The 16,083-nt window shown below is 45.6% G+C and overlaps 1 protein-coding gene across 24 annotated transcripts in view; it reads left to right on the top strand.

Moving 5' to 3' along the window:
* Nucleotides 1-16,083, top strand: part of CAMK2G (calcium/calmodulin dependent protein kinase II gamma) — a 59,183-nt gene that overhangs the window by 23,667 nt on the left and 19,433 nt on the right. For 13 of the 24 annotated variants that reach the window (XM_081266936.1, XM_081266931.1, XM_081266939.1 and 10 more), the window contains 9 exons: nucleotides 2,326-2,398; nucleotides 2,553-2,655; nucleotides 3,084-3,167; nucleotides 3,602-3,696; nucleotides 4,361-4,483; nucleotides 8,315-8,398; nucleotides 8,643-8,685; nucleotides 11,204-11,266; nucleotides 13,165-13,208. In XM_081266936.1, the coding sequence (XP_081123062.1) occupies nucleotides 2,326-2,398; nucleotides 2,553-2,655; nucleotides 3,084-3,167; nucleotides 3,602-3,696; nucleotides 4,361-4,483; nucleotides 8,315-8,398; nucleotides 8,643-8,685; nucleotides 11,204-11,266; nucleotides 13,165-13,208 (712 nt within the window). The remainder of the gene's footprint in view (nucleotides 1-2,325; nucleotides 2,399-2,552; nucleotides 2,656-3,083; nucleotides 3,168-3,601; nucleotides 3,697-4,360; nucleotides 4,484-8,314; nucleotides 8,399-8,642; nucleotides 8,686-11,203; nucleotides 11,267-13,164; nucleotides 13,209-16,083) is intronic. The other 11 variants (XM_081266943.1, XM_081266938.1, XM_081266926.1 and 8 more) reach the window with 1 other exon arrangement.

Raw genomic sequence — 16,083 nt, 5'->3', positions numbered from 1 at the left:
AAAGGAATCAGAAGTTCAGCTACCTAGCTTAGCACACCTGGACATTCTGCAGACCTGCCCAGTACACCTGGTGGTGCATGATGACTGGGCATCTGTTCTCAGCTGGGTTTTTCCTCAGCACCACTGACCTTTTAGGCTGGGTAATTTTTTGTTGTGAGAGCCTCTCCTGTGCATGGTAGACACTTAGAAGCATCCCATGCTAGTAGATGTCAGTAACAGCCTTCCCCCTCCCTAGGTTGTGACAACCAGAAATGTCTCCAGATAAACTCACCCCCATTTAAAAACCACTGCTAGCTGGGTGTGGTGATACACACCCTGCAATCCCAGCAGCTCTGGAGGTTGAAGCAGGAGAAACGTGAGTTCAAAGCCAGCCTCAGCAACTTAGCAAGGCCTTAGGCAACTTAAAGAGACCCTGTCTCAAAATAAAAACTAAAAAGTGCTGGGGATGTGTCTCAGTGGGTAAGCACCCCTGGATTCAATTTTTGGTACAAAAAAAATAAAAGAAAACCACTGCTGTAGTCTGCTCATGTTTCCTGCCAGAAGTTTGACCACAAGGCTGGCAGGAGGGTTGTAAAGTGGACAGCCTGCTTTAAGAATCAGCAGCTTAAGCTGGTTATGGTGTTGTATACCTGTAATCCCAACTACTCAGAAGGCCAAAGCCGGAGGGTCACAAGTTCAGAGCCAGCCTGGGCAACTTGGAACCTTCTCAAAATAAATTGTAAAAGATCTGGGGATATATCTCAATGGTCACGCACTTCAAGCAAGCACAGGCCCTGAGTTCAATCCGCAGTACCACGCACATGCAGACACAAAAATCAGCAGCTGCATGTAATTCTGGATCTTAGTTTGTCTTTTCTATGCACATTTCTCAGAAATGCTCCTTGGTGCCCCATTTAAAAATATATTGTTTCTCAAAGAAATCTGTGTTTGTTTTAGCTCCTCTACCAGATGATCAGCTTCAGGGAAGCTATGGGTCTTGTTCATCGTTATGTCCTGTGTAGTACAAAGCAGAAGGCCTTGGAAGCACTTAGTGAATGTTTAAATAAATGAAGGAGTACAGTCATCCCAAAACAACTTAGGGAACTCAGTTGCACTCTTCCTGCTGAAGTTGCCAGCACAAGTTTCTTCTCTAAGAATAAAGTTACTATATAGGGAAATAGAAAAAAGGTAGGGGTTGGATGGTCTCACCTTTCTCAGGAGCCTGGGATGTCTCCTGATCTCTTAAAAACATGTTGGTTATGTTAGGCCTTTATAGACAGAAGAATCCATGGTAAATCTCTATTCTAGTCTCTCTCCTCCCATTTAGTGAGTGACCCTGGACAAACCACTTAATCTACCTGAATTTCAGTTTCCTTTTCTGTAAAATAAGTGTTGTTGAGGATGTGGAGGAAAGGGAACCCTGTTGGTATTGCAAATTAGTACAGGCTTTTTTTGGAAAACAGTATAGATGTTCCTCAGAAAACTAAAAATAGAATTACCATATGATCCAGCAATCCCACTACTGGGTAAATACCCAAAGGAATTGAAATTAGTATCTTGGAGAGATGTCTGCCCTCCCATGTTCACAGCAGCATTATTCACAATAACTAAGATGTGAAGACAACCTAAGAGTGTGCCAACAAGTGAATGGATACTAAAAGTGTGTGTGTGTGTGTGTGTGTGTGTGTGAGTGAGAGAGAGAGAGAGAGAGAATAGCAGAATACTGTTCAGTCTTAAAAAAATGTATATGAAATTTTGTTATTTACAACATGGAGGACATGAAATAAGCCAGGCACAGAAAGACAAATACTACATGACCTTATTTATATGTGGAATCTAAAAAAGAATGATCTCAGAAGTAAAAGTAGAGTGGTGATTACCAAGGATTGGAGTGGAGGTGGTTGGGTAAAGGAAAGATATTGGTCAGCAGATACAGAGCTTTAGATAGGAGTAGGTTCTGATCTGTTGCACATCGTGGTGACTGTAGTTGGTAATAATGTATGTTTCAAAGTAGCTAAGAGAGGATTTTATATGTTCTCTCCACTAAGCAATGGTAAATATTTGAGATAATGGAAATGTTAATTAGCTTAATATACTCATCCCACGTTGTAAACATGTATAAAAGCAACACATGTCCCCCACAAGTAGATGCATATTATTTGTCAATTAAAGATTAAACAAAACATTAAAGAAATGAAATGAAAACAAAATATGTTGAACTAACTCATCATTCAGTGATTCTCTATGAACCTGTGACCTGTTGTTTCATGCTTTTAGTCCATAGCATGTGGTCTTGGATGAGATGGTTTAACCCTGTAGTGACATTTTTTCCTCCTGCTTTTTCAGCCACTGTATACATCAGATTCTGGAGAGTGTTAACCACATCCACCAGCATGACATTGTCCATCGGGACCTGAAGGTATTACCAGGCTCCCCTCCTTTGCCTCTTGCTTGTGACATGTTGGCGCCACCTGGTGCTAGATAGTGGTACTGTGTGGACCCAAAGAAGGCTCCCTTTGGGCTCTGGGGGGGCGGTGGGATGCCTCACAAGGTTCTCGCTGTTCCTTCTGTAGCCTGAGAACTTGCTGCTGGCAAGTAAATGCAAGGGTGCTGCCGTCAAGCTGGCTGATTTTGGCCTCGCCATCGAAGTGCAAGGAGAGCAGCAGGCTTGGTTTGGTAAGGGTGACACTGTCTTCTCAGTTATGCAGTCCCCACCCTTCCTCCTCTTTCTGATTTGCCTTCCTCTTTCAGAACTAGAAACCAGACCTTTAATGGTCCTGGCCTCCTTGGAGAGTGGAGAAGGGTGGGAGGGTGCAGAAATCCCTCCTGGCCCTTCATGACTCAGTAAGTCTAGCTGTTGTCAGCACTGCGTTCTTGCTGCCTCTGGGGAAGCATTGGAGTTCCTGGTAGGCACATGGACTTGCCCTCTGATTTAGATTCCAAGCACTGTGAGAAGCCCAGCCTCTCATCTCTCGCAGCCTGTGTGCTGAAAGCTTATGTAGCAAAAGCAGCAGGATGAAAAGGGCTTTGGGAGAAATTGCTGATATGGATTTCTTGAGAGAGAAAATGGGTTCAGTGTGCCTCTACTCTCTCTTCTGCTGCAGGTTTTGCGGGCACCCCAGGTTACTTGTCCCCTGAGGTCTTGAGGAAAGATCCCTATGGAAAACCTGTGGATATCTGGGCCTGCGGTAAGCCCATTCCACGCCCTCAGCTTTTCCGTGTTAAGGGCCCTCGGCTTCCGGTGATGGCGAGAAAGAAGGATCGCTATTCCTTGCGGGTCCCACAAGTGCCTGGTGTATGTGAAATCATGGTGTTTGCTCTCATCCCCTTGGGAGGGCTGTTCCCATCACACCCTCCTCCCCAAGTAACTTCCTGTATTATGTTGCATCCTTCTTAGAGAGGGAATTGTCCCCGCCTTAGAGGATAGGTTGTACTTAAAGAAATCTCTGACGTGAGAGACACAGCAGGAGGGGCTAGTGACACAGCGTTATCGGCTGGCATCCACCTCTAACTCTGGTCTGGCCCTTGTCATTCTGTGTGGCTCTGAGCCCTGCATGGCCTTTCATGGTTCCTCAGGGTAATAGGTGACTGAACCCAGTGACCTGTGTGTTCTATCTCATAGGGGTCATCCTGTATATCCTCCTGGTGGGCTACCCTCCCTTCTGGGATGAGGATCAGCACAAGCTGTATCAGCAGATCAAGGCTGGAGCGTACGATGTAAGGACTGTTTTTCTAAGAATCAAGCAAGAACATCAAGCAGGGCACATGTCCTGCCCCTTGGGCTCTGTCCAAGGGAGGGGGCTTGTTTAGTGTGTCACATGACATAAGGGATGTCACAGGACTTTAAAGATCCAGGGATGGGCAAACAGGACTCAGTTCTTGCCACCCTACGTCCAGGGAGCAACTTTTTTTTTTTTTTAAACATCCTTTTTGGTAGCTATAAAATTAAGGAACCCACTGAAGCCCTTTGATCTTTTTTTTTTTTTTTTTTTTTTTTTTGCAAAGAACAGAGAAGCTGCATCACACAGGGACGAGAAGTCTAGAGGCTCTTTCCACTGCAGTGGTGCCTTAGGCACATCATTGAGTCTCTTCCCCCAAGTAGAGAGATGGAGTTGAACCAGAGAATGTTTGTTGGAGTCTGCTTCCTACTGTGATCTGATATTCTGGCATTCTAACCATCATTGTTCTATTTTCCTTTCCTAGTCTTTTAAGTTGACACAGGTTCTAGGATATTTCCAGGGCTTCTCCAACTCTCTCTGAGGCAACTTTGGGTACCATAGAATATCCCAATTATAGGAGTTGGGATGAAGATATAGCCTTCGTTTTAGGGTGTGAGGCTTACAAATTTCATATCCCACCTCCCCCTGTTCCTGCTCCTTAGTTCCCATCACCAGAATGGGACACAGTGACTCCTGAAGCCAAGAACTTGATCAACCAGATGCTGACCATAAACCCAGCAAAACGCATCACGGCTGACCAGGCTCTGAAGCACCCATGGGTCTGTGTAAGTGTTTTCAGCTGTGGACTTGGAGATCAGTGGTGACCGCTTATGTTCCTTTTTATCAGCAGAGAATCATTCTGGTTCCTGAGTGAGGACCCAGTAGGCGGGGCAGGAGACTGAGTGGGGCCCAAGGTTAATAAATATCACCAGGGGATCTCTAGGAGGCAGAAGGGGCTAACAGGCCTTTACTCGCCTCTCCCCTGGTTGTGAAGCTGTATTAATGGCTCTCTATTTTTATTTTTTTGGCAGTGCTAGGGATTGAACCCAGGGCCTTGTCCATGCAAGGCAAGCACTCTACCAACTGAGCTATATCCCAACCCAGTTCTAGTCTTAAATGAGGGCTTAGGTTGACTCTTGCAGACTCTAGGTAGTTGATGATAGAAAGCAGCTGGCAGAAAGTGAATCCCCAAGTCCAGGGCATACTCAGGTCTCAACACTCATACAACTCTTAACAACTGTGACCAAGACCCAATGAATAAACAAAAGAGGTCTCTGAGCTATTAAAAAGAGCATCATGAAGTTCAGTCCTGAAGCTCCTGAGCTGGGAGGCTCCCCTAGGCTGTTGATGTGGGTTGACATACTTTGTTTTCTGGCATAGTTAGCATCTTGACAGCCATGATGCATTTGTTTATTTGTCCCTTCGTTCATGTGTTTACCGAATGCCTCTTTGGTGCAGATGCTAGAGGATACGAAGGTGAATGAGGCATTTTTCCTGCTCCAAAGATCTGGAGAGACAGGCAGTCAAACAGGCAACCATACTACAGTGTGAAGTATGCAAAAGAATCTAAAGGAGTGCAGGAGTTCTTGCTGTCCCTGGTGGGCAGTAGGGTCATCAAAGGCTGCATGGAGGAGGTGACCTCTGTTGTGGCTCTTGGCAGATAACTAAGAGTTCCCCAAGATATTACCCTGTAGGGGCTGGGGATGTGGCTCAAGCGGTAGCGCGCTCGCCTGGCATGCGTGCGGCCCCGGGTTCGATCCTCAGTCCCACATACCAACAAAGATGTTGTGTCCGCCGAGAACTAAAAAATAAATATTAAAAAATTCTCTCTCTCTCTCTCTCTCTCTCTCTCTCTCTCCCCCCTCTCTCACTCTCTCTTAAAAAAAAAAAAAAAAAAGATATTACCCTGTAGACAGAGGTTAGCAGGAGCCAGAGTAAGAGGCCATGGGAAATCAAGTTCAAGGATTGTTAAGTAGTTTGGTTGTGAATGAGGCCATGACTATAGGAATCCAAGACAAAGAGGCCCTAAAGATTCCCTGACATCCAAATTTTGGCCTAAGGAGTTAGGGTTTTATTCTGAATGCATAGCGATCCATTTAAGGGTTTTAAAGAGAGTGTGAAATTTACATTTAAGAAAGATCATTTTGGAAGCTCTGTAGAAAATGGAATTAATGAAGAAAGAGGCTGGAGTCAGGGGAGCTTAGGAAGCTGTTGTAACTATCTAAGCAATAGATGAGGTCTCCTCTGAGGATAGAGATGGGGGAGTGGGTAGTTGAGGAGTGGAAAAATTCAGGAGATATTTGGGACATAGAATCTAAAAGATTTAGTACCCAATTGAATTGGGGAATGAAGGAGAGAGGGATCTGTGGGAACTGCCATGTTTTGCCATTGAGCAGAGAATTGTATCTTTCATTCATATGGAAGAAACTCAGAGGAAGAGCCAGTTTGTGAGAAAAGATGATGATTTAGTTTTGTACACATTGAGTGTGGTGTCAAAAGACTTTAGCTGAGGTACCCTGTGGACAGTTAAAAAATATATCTATATGGTCTGGGGATGCAGTTCAGTCGTAGAGCACTTACCTAGCATGTGTGAGGCCCTAGGTTTGATCCCTAGCACTAAAAAAAAAAAAGAAAGAAAGAAAAGAGTCATAGTCTTTTGTATAGGTGATGTTGAGGCTGTAGAAGACGGGATTGTTTCTATGCTGATCAAATTCTTGAGTTTGTATTCTTCAGTAAAAGAAGAGATGGACACTAAACATCAGCATTTAAGAACAGGGAGAATTAGAGGAGTCAGCAAAAGGGAATGAGAATGAGAATTTCTGTAGTCAGAAAAGAATCAGAAGCAAAAGATGTAGAAGCTAAAAAAAGAAGGAGTCTCAGAAAGGGAGCATTGGTAGTATTGCAAGAGAGTCCCTGACACAGATCAAAGAGAATGCATGGGCTCTGACCATGGAGAGGCTATTCTTTCATCATTTCACAAAGACAGTAGAGTGAGATAGAAGCCTGTTTGGGGGCGTGAAGAGGAAGTAGGACTGAGGAGGTGCATAGGAAGTGAGGCATGAAGGAGAAAAGAAATGATACTCCTTAGAGGAGGAAGATACATCAGAGAGGTTTGGGTTTCTTTTTTTTTTGTTTTTTGTTTTTTGACTAAAGAGTATTTACTAATTATACATTTTAGTAGGGGTCATTGTGATAATTCAATATGTGCATACAGCATATGCTCTTCAATCCAGCTTCCCTTTAATCCCCCCCAACATCTGCAGTTTCACTGTTCCACACTCAGACCCAAACCTTTTTTTTTTTTCTTTTAACTTCAACATATGAGAGAGAGCATGTGGTCCCTGTCTGGGTCTGGATTATTTCACTTAATATAATGTCCTTCAGTTCCATCCATGTTTTAAGGACTTTGTTTAAGGAGAAGTTTGAATATAATGTATAGATTACCAAGAAGAATCTAGTCCAGAGGAATGAGTCGACAATATATCTAATTGAGGAAGCAAAGGTTTAGAGAGGGACTTCTGAGCTCTGTTCAGGAGGTCTACCCTGGTGTGAAGAATGATGTTCTGAGACTTAGGTTGGGTTGTGGGTGGGTAGAAATCAGCTGGTGGATGGGGGCTGAAACAAGCAGTATGTGCATGGTGACCTCATTTCTCTTTGTGGAGAAGTTTATGCTGAGGAAGATGAGGTGGAATGAGAGACTTGGGGAAGGTAGAGAAGATGGGGAGAGTTGTTTCAGGCGCAGGAAAGAGTTGGCCAGGGGCGAGGGCAAGGATTATGTGGTTATGGGCACCAAGCTGCAGGTCCTCAAAAAGGGTTAGGGATGTGACTCAGGGATTAAGTGCATCTGGGTTCAATCCCTGGTACCAAAAACAAAACAAAACAGGGTAGTACTATGTCCTGAGGATCATTTTTGTGGGCTCTACCTTTCATAGTCCTATATATCTCTATAGCCCCGGAGGACATCACTATATTATGACATTTCAAAATAATTGGTTCTTCTATCAATGATCCCAAGGAAGTGGAGGCCATGTCTGGATTCTGTTTAAGGAGACAAGGAAGTAACTAATAAATATATCAAAGTTTTCATCCAAAATGATGAAAAGAATTGATCCTTCAAGGTATACATCCTTAGCTTCTGAGACTCCAGGTTCATTCAGGACCTTGTGGGGTATGTTGAGAGGGGCTCTTTGAAGGAATGAATGTTATAGAAAGCAGGGACCTCCCTGTGCTCTCACTGCTCAGAACCTGGACCACAGCAGGTGCTCAGTAAGCAGTTGCTGAAGGAATAACTGCCAGGCTCACCACACATAGGATAATCTTTCCCATTTGCAGCTTCCTTTGCCCAAGGAAGATTAGAATGTTCTCTCTGCACACTCATATAGCATCTGTTATCCGTGTGCTTTTATGTTTAGATTGTCCTTACATAACCTTGAGTTTGGGCTTGTGCCTTTATTTTGTGTTTTCATGTCTGTGACTTCATTTGATCTTCAGAGCAAATGTGGGGTGGCTGAGTACACAGCTCTGTCCTGGCATAGCCATTGGTGCCAGGACTAAAGTGAAGGGCAGAGAGAGGGTCTGGAATGGGGGACTCATAGGCCTTTCTGTTTGGTTTCTAGCAACGATCCACGGTAGCCTCCATGATGCACCGCCAAGAGACTGTGGAGTGTTTGCGCAAATTCAATGCCCGGAGAAAACTGAAGGTAAGTCTTGGTTTCTGTGCCACTGGCCTCCTGAAATCAAGCCTGTTAACAATGCAGGTCTTGCCCCATTAGACAAGGCAGCTCTGCTCCTAGTTGAAGCTAAGCTATGCAAGTTGTAGCTAAGCTATGTTGAGGATGCCAGAATCCTGTGACTCCAGGCTCTAGCCATGAGCTGCTTTGCCTGAGGCCAGGCTGTCCATTTATAGAGTCTGGTTGAACTCATAGGACTCTCCTCTTTTCCTAGGGTGCCATCCTCACGACCATGCTTGTCTCCAGGAACTTCTCAGGTATGTTTCCCAGCTGAACTCTTTAATTCTGCCGAGGTGAGTGGGTCAGGCATAGAGCACAGCCAGCCCAGGCAGTGTGGCTGTCTCAGGTGATTCCTTGAGCAGGATTAACAGGGATCCTGTTCTGAGGGTTCTGCTGCTGAGTCCTCTTACTGAAATTCTTGGTGTGAGGGGAGGAACTTTCACTTGGGCTCAAATTTATGAATTTGTTCCTTAGAACCTCCCAAGGAGTAGCCTGTCCAGAATCCTATGTACTGTCTCCCTATACATTTTTATTGAATTCCCTGAAGATTCTCAGCACTTTAGGGTTATAGCCAATCTAGGGTATTGAAGGATGCGCTGGAAGGGAAAAACAAAATCAAGCTGAAATATTATGAATGTTCTTAATTGCCACCAACTGATCACTAGGGTGATCTCTTTCTTCCTTGAGTCCAAGTAGAGATGACTAATAGAAATTATTCCAGATGTTTAGACCTTTTAAGGTGACTCAGGCTTAAAATATTTTCTCTGATACTAGCTGTAAAAATGAAGAACTAGAGACCAGCCAGTGGAAGGAAAGGAACTTAGATTTACATAAGGAATCAAGAGAGTTGGGATCAGTAATTTATAAGTCACACTTGACATTATTTCTAAGATGCAAGACACTCCACTCCCCTTTGCCCCCTGCTTTCAACCCTACCCCCAGTATTGTTTGCCCTCAGTTGGGAGCACAGTGGGTTTTCTTTGAGAAAAAGATTAATATCAAGGCTTAAATGAAGACAAAGAAGTCTGTCCCTAGCTTGCTGTAGCCCTGGTCTTCCTTCCCTCTAACCCCAGCCTCGCTGTTTTGGTTCAAGAGCCCTTCTCATCCTCCTAACAAGACTCCCTCCCTTGCTTTCCTCCTGCACCGCCATGGAGAGAGGCTTGTGTGGAAGCACCAACCACAGTCAGGGTGGGCAGCCACTTTGGGCAGGGGTTGCTTCTTTGAGCTGGAGTCCTGATGGGTTCCACTGTGCTGGTTCCAGGTAACCCATGGGCTTTAGCTTGGAGGAGGCTGCAGGTAAGAGAGCCTAGGGCTTCACCAGTTCCAGCCCAAGAGTCACAGGCTCTGGGATATCAGGGATGGATAGTGAGCCCCAGTCATGCCCCATCCTGGGCTTTCACCACTTATACAGGGCACTGGGAGCAATGGGTTATCCATCTGCCACAAAGATGGAGTTGTGACCCCACACTGTGCTTCTTTCCTCTGACTGCTTGCGGCTTCTACTTTCTGGGGTTAAGAGCTTTTCTAGAGGATGCTTAGGGGCATTTTTATGCTGACCCTTGATGTCTACCTGTCTTCTCTTCTCTTTTGAGTTAAATGCGAAGACAGGCTACTGCTACTCTTTTAGCCTGGCCCATCAGTAGCATTTCCTGTCTTGTGGCCTTTGGTCTCCACATCACCCACCCACAACCAGCATTTCAGGAAATTGGTGTCCTGGTTTCAAGAAGTCAGTCTCTCTGTTAGGACATAGTACTTTAGTTCATCCCTAAAGAGCCTTCCATTCTTATTGCCCAGACCTCATCTGGCCTTTGAGCTCACTGCCCTGGATCAAAGAAGATGCAAAAAATTTAAAAAAAAAAATTTCTTTAGGCTTCTAAGATGGCTTCTTCTGTCTCTGGAAATTTCTGCAGAAAGAGCTGTCTATAGGTGGGTCAAGGAGGAAAGGCACCTGTGATTCCTTAGGCACAAACTAGGCTATTTCCCAAGTAGACCCCAAATAGTGGGGCCACATCTTAGCCCTGGACTTTAATAGCCTGGTGAATGGTGAAATCATAACTTCCAGAGTATATTTCTTCAGAGGCCTTCGTTGTCTTTCTGGGGGCTTATTTCTTAGGCATCTTTACCTCAAGACACTGTGAAGCACAGGCTGAGTAAAGCTGCTTCTCTTGGCTACTTCCCTTAAGAGGGAGAGCCCTTTGTCTCTGAGAAGTTAGGGGTCATAGAGCTGGGCCCATCTGTAAACAGCTGTCCAGAGGCCATGTAAGTGCCAGTCTTTCTACCATTCCGAGTATGTTGAGGGGAAAGGGCTGCTCTATGCTCCAGGCTCTTAGCTACAGAGCTCATTTATGTCCTAGGGAGGGAAGGTCTGAAGGTGAAGCTTGGTATCCTCACAGTCTTAAGCAAGGGCTGGATCACCTCAGAAAGGGCACCTTCCTCTCACCAAGGCAGGCTTTTACCTATGAACCCTCACCTGAGTTGGTCATGGAACAAGCACTAAGTACATTTCCACAAAGTAGCTATATGGTGTTCCCTTCACCTTGTCCCAGCCTGGTCCTCTCAGGCTCCTGGACTGCTGCAGGACTGGCTGCACCTGCCTCATCGGCCTGCCCCTGGCGCCTCCGCTCCCCCAGCTCGGCTGGCTTGGCCATGCCGCCTGGGCCCTGCTGTGTGTGGGCAGCCAGTGGTGCCCGTGCCTCATGCTGGGGCATGCTCGCTGCTGACTGGCCCCCGTGGCTTTGCGGCAGCTCTGTGCACTGAGAGATTGTATCCCCTCAGTTGGCAGGCAGAGCTCCGCCCCCGCCTCGCCTGCCGCGAGCGCCGCCAGCCTGGCCGGGCAAGGTACGTGGCATGAGTCCTCCCTGACCGCCTGCCTCGGCTCCCTGCCACCCCACCAGGAGGGCCAGCATGCCAGGCCCACGCACCAGGGAGGCGAGTTCCATGCTTGTGGGCTGAGATGGGCATGCCAGAAGGACCACCTAACTTGGCATCTGCGAGCGCATTGTTGTTACAGAGCCCCCTAACCAGCCATGCATGCTGGGCGCTTGCCAACTCTCAGGAGGCAATAGCCTGGGGATGTGGAGCTGGGAAATAGGAGCCTTCCCTCCAAGCAGCCCAAGGGCCTGACCTGCAGAGCTGCCCAGTGCTGGAACTAGGCTTCTGCACTACTGTTAAAGAGCCCACAGAGGAAGACTTGCCCCTCAAAATTATGAAGTCTGGTGTTTGCAGGCCTCCAGGTCTGAAAGGCTGTGGAGTGCAAAAACCTCAGTCAGCCGTCTCTGGGTTTGAATTCTAGCCTTGCTATACTCTGAGCAAGTCACATCAGTTCTCCCAGCCTTAGTTTCCTCATCTCTCTAATGAGGATGACAGATAACGTGGTGATGCTTAAGAACAGGTATGTCAAAGGCTGTCAACCTTACCTGTACAGAACAACCAATTACCTGGGAGCTCCTAAAGAATCCTGGTGGCAGGACCCCACCCCAGATAAACAAAATTAGAATCCCTAGTGGATGGACTAGGCATGAGCATTTTTTAAAACTCCCTGAGTAATTCTAGTGGGCAACCAGAATTGAGAACTGGCTAATGTAAACAAAGCCCTTACTAGTAAATATATTTTTAAAAAAAATAATTTTCAAATGCAGCATGATTGGAGATCAGACCAAATGCCCTTCTTTTGGAGCCAGAATCTTGTGATGGAAGGACCCTTGTTCTCACTGGAGAAATATGGGACACAGCTTAGGTAGGAATGGCCACCTAAAGAGCAGAAGGATAGCAGCAATAGTGATAACAATGGTTAGTAGGGTACTTAAATCATGTGCAAGACACTGTGCTAAATGCTTTTCAGGCATGGTCCTTTTGGACCCCCATCAGTGCCTGGTGACCTAGGCCTGTTCTATTTATCCCATTTTTAAAGAAATTGTGGCTGAGAGAGGCTTACTCACACAAGGTCACAGAGCTAGCAGCTGGAACCAAGATTTAAACCCAGGCAGTCCAGGTAGATCAGACAGTTGGGCTGATTCCATTTTCAGCCCGTCACCAGCCTTCTGCTGTGAAGCTGGTCAGCCTTGAGCATTCTGCCACGCCTGGCTAGAATCTGATAACTCGTTATTCTGCTTAGCCCTTCCTGCTCATGAGTCCAGAGAGTCTGGGGAAAAGATGGCAGCTAGGATCCAGTAAACCTGGTGAGGTCCTGCCCAGTGAAGGCTTCAACCCCCTGGCAAAATCCTCCTGTAGGTGGTCCTGGTTTCTGTGTCTGTGTCTGTCTGTCCTCACATCTGGTCTCCTTTGTGAACTGTGACACTCTGTTTCTTGAGAACAGTCCGGAGATGTCTTGCATCCTTCCAGTGTGGCTATCTGGAGAACCTCCGTGGCATCTAAGAATGGAGCCCTCACCCTTTCACCCTGGCACTTTGTTTCTAGGCCTGGGTGGAAGCTCTCAAAGGCAGAGCTCCCAGTGCTCCCGGGCTGCTCCAGTACTGAACATGATTTCTCCTAAGCACAGGGTGTCTGTTTCTGCTGAGCCAGCTTCCACAGCAGAGGAGATCCTGGGGTGTCATCCTGAAGGCCCTGACACCACTCAAGATGCCCTTCCTGCAGAGGGACTACTAGGAAGGGTCTCTTTCAGGAGACTCCTGGCCCCCTTGTCAGATATAGCAGTCTCTTGCAGATCCAGCTGGCAGACTTCAGGTTGGGACGAGGGTAAGATGCAAAAGATGTGACTTTCCTCTTTGTTTTCACAGCTGCCAAAAGCCTATTGAACAAGAAGTCGGATGGAGGTGTCAAGGTGGGTATCTATCTCTCCAGCCTTCTGACCAGAGACTGGCCTCTCCCCCTGGTAGTTATTCTTGAGAAGTCTAGGCACCTTGCTTCTCCTTTTCCTGAAAACCATCTACTCTTGCTATTCTGCTTTAAATTGGAAGCCTCTATGCTGAGAAGAGCAGGTTCCACTGGCCTGGGAGGGAAGAATGGAAAGGTGTCTCTCCTGATCTAGCTGAGTGGGAAAGTCTCGGGAAGCAGTCCAAATTATAGTTTCCTAGAGCTGACCCTAAGCCTGACTTCCACACATGTGCTTCATCTTGAGAGCTTGACACTCTGAGGTATTTTAGGACATCTAATTAAATACCCCCCACCCCCTCCATTTTTTTCATAACCCTTTTTAATCAAATGAAAGCAAAGTTTGCTTGGGTGATTCAGGCAGGGTACAGGACTAGAAACCTGAAGACACTATTCTTTGGTCTTTGTCCTTTTCTGCAAAATACTTCCAGAACCCTGGTTAAATACCACTGAGTGAAAGTATCTTAAACTTTCTTGAGGTTAGGCTTCTATGGGACCTGGACGAGAAGAAGGACCAGGTGCCTGCAGGTCCCAACAGGAAGCCCTTGTTGTGAGTAGCTGTTCAGCTGAAGTGAAGAGAGGCGGGGCAACCACAGGGCCCAAGGTGCATGAGGATGTTTAGGAGGAAGAAAGGGTCCTGGGACTGGAACTTTGGATAGGAGTTCATACTGTCTTAAAGCCTTCCAACTGACATCACAGAGAATATCAACCTATAAAATTATCCAAACCTTCAAATCTCCAACAAAAATTTAAATTGGGCCTTTTTCCAGGATCTTTTGTCCCCATTCCCTTTTGCCAATCCCTTCCTTTTTCCTTTATTCTCTGCATGCCTGCTTTCTGTGTCCTTCTGCTCATAAGAGGGGAGCTTGGGCTCCTTGCATACCTGCTGACATGGAACTGGGATGGCCAGGCAGTCCCCCAGTTTTGAACTCAAGCTAGATGGGTAGAGTCAAGTTTGGAAAAGTGGGTAGGTTTACTTGGAGAAAGATTTTGGAAATTTCTGTTTTGGGAAGAAACTAAAATCAATCCATCTTTACAAAGTATTTAGTACATAACTATCAGATGTCTTGCTCTGCACACATTCTGAGAGGCACATACAGGAGATACAATGTAGCTTTTACATTGCCTTAGGGAGAGGAAAGTGGACATAGCTGGATCCAGCTAAACACTATTACTGGACCCTCCATGGGGTGGTTCAGGCCAAAAAGCTCATGGGAAAAAGCTTATTGTAGGAAGCCTAACATACAGGAAGATTGAAAGCAGTGCAGCAATTGCCTCTAGGGTATGGAGTCAGGTGATAGCAGGGCAGAGAGAAATACCTTTCAGCTTTTACTTTGTACACTTAAATGTATTTAAAATGAGATGGTATTGCTTCTGTAACCTAAAAATAAGAATATGAATTTTATGAGTTTTCACGCATGTTCTTCACCTAACTGGAACAAAGGGTGTATGGAAGAGAGATCTCAGAAATACAGCTGGGAGACAGTAGAATGAATTAGACATAACTTTCGTATGTTCATTTATGAATATGTAAACAGTGTAACTCCACATCATGCACAACCACAAGAATGGGAAGTTATATTCCATGTATGTATAATATGTCAAAATACATTCTATTATCATATATAACTAAAAAGAACAAATAAAAATATCATATATAACTAAAAAGAACAAATAAAAATTAACTCAGTTGGAGAGCACAGCAAGCCCCCCAGCCCCTGCCAAATACAGTTGGATCAGTCTGATTGAGTAGAATAATTGGAAGTTTGTATATTAGACCTTAGACAATATCATAGGCCACAAGTAGGAAAAGCTGTGGTAGGAATTCTGAGAAATATTTGAAGGGCTGAGGGTGTAACTCCGTGGTAGAGCATGTGTTTAGTGTGCACATGGCCCTGGGTTCAATCCCCAGTACAAAGAAAGAGGAAGACTTAGCTGAGGGCATATGGATAAATGGAAGAGGGGAAGAGCTAGACTCAGTGGTGTCAATTAGGATTTATTGTAATCTGGCAATAGCATTGAAAAGGAAATTTGATTAGAAATAGCAAGGGATAATAGTCAAAATTCTATTCAGAATGAGGTTGCCTGTATCTGTGGTCCACTTGCGCCCTTGAGTCAGGGAATACCAACTCTGATCAAAGGTGTGTCAGTGGAAGTTCACATTAGATATGGGGGATTAAAAAGATCATCAGATAATATCAAGGTTTCCAGCCTGGAATGTTGGTACCTCTGCTAGAAATGCGAGTAGATGTGAAGAAAATGGTCATCTAAAGAGGAAGAGTTCTATTTTGGCCATGTTGGGATTGAAGGAAAAGTGGAGTATGTGGATGGACATATCTTTTTTTAAAGTCCCTGATACAGCCCAAGGAAGAATCCAACATTGAATTTGGGGGCATCTCACAAATGCACCCCCTCAGCCACTGTTTGTTTGTTTTTTTTAAGGATTTTTAAAAATCTTTTTTTTAGTTGTAGGTGGACACAATACCTTTATTTTATTTATGTGGTACTAAGGATTGAACTCGGGACCTCACACATGCAAGATGAGCACTCTACCGCTCAGCCCCAGCCCTAGCCCTCAGCCACTGTTCATTAGATGCCTGCTGTGTGCTCCAAGAGCTGGAAAGCAGCAACATCTACCAAAGGTAGATGTACCCTTTTAGGTGTTTGCAGTGGGAGAAAGATGGGGCGGCCACCAGTTCTGGTACAGTCTGATAAGGTGCCTGAAGAAGATGTGCACAGTACAGGCACTGGGGGAGTAGAGAGACAGCATCAAGCCAGATCAGGAAATTTTCCTGAAGGAGATGGCCAGGAACCGAGTTTGAAGG

This window comes from Spermophilus citellus (genome assembly GCF_964194105.1).
Source record: "Spermophilus citellus genome assembly, chromosome: 15".
Lineage (NCBI taxonomy): Eukaryota > Metazoa > Chordata > Mammalia > Rodentia > Sciuridae > Spermophilus > Spermophilus citellus.
The sequence above is the reverse complement of the archived record's forward strand: the minus strand, read 5'-3'. Positions and strand labels throughout refer to the sequence as shown.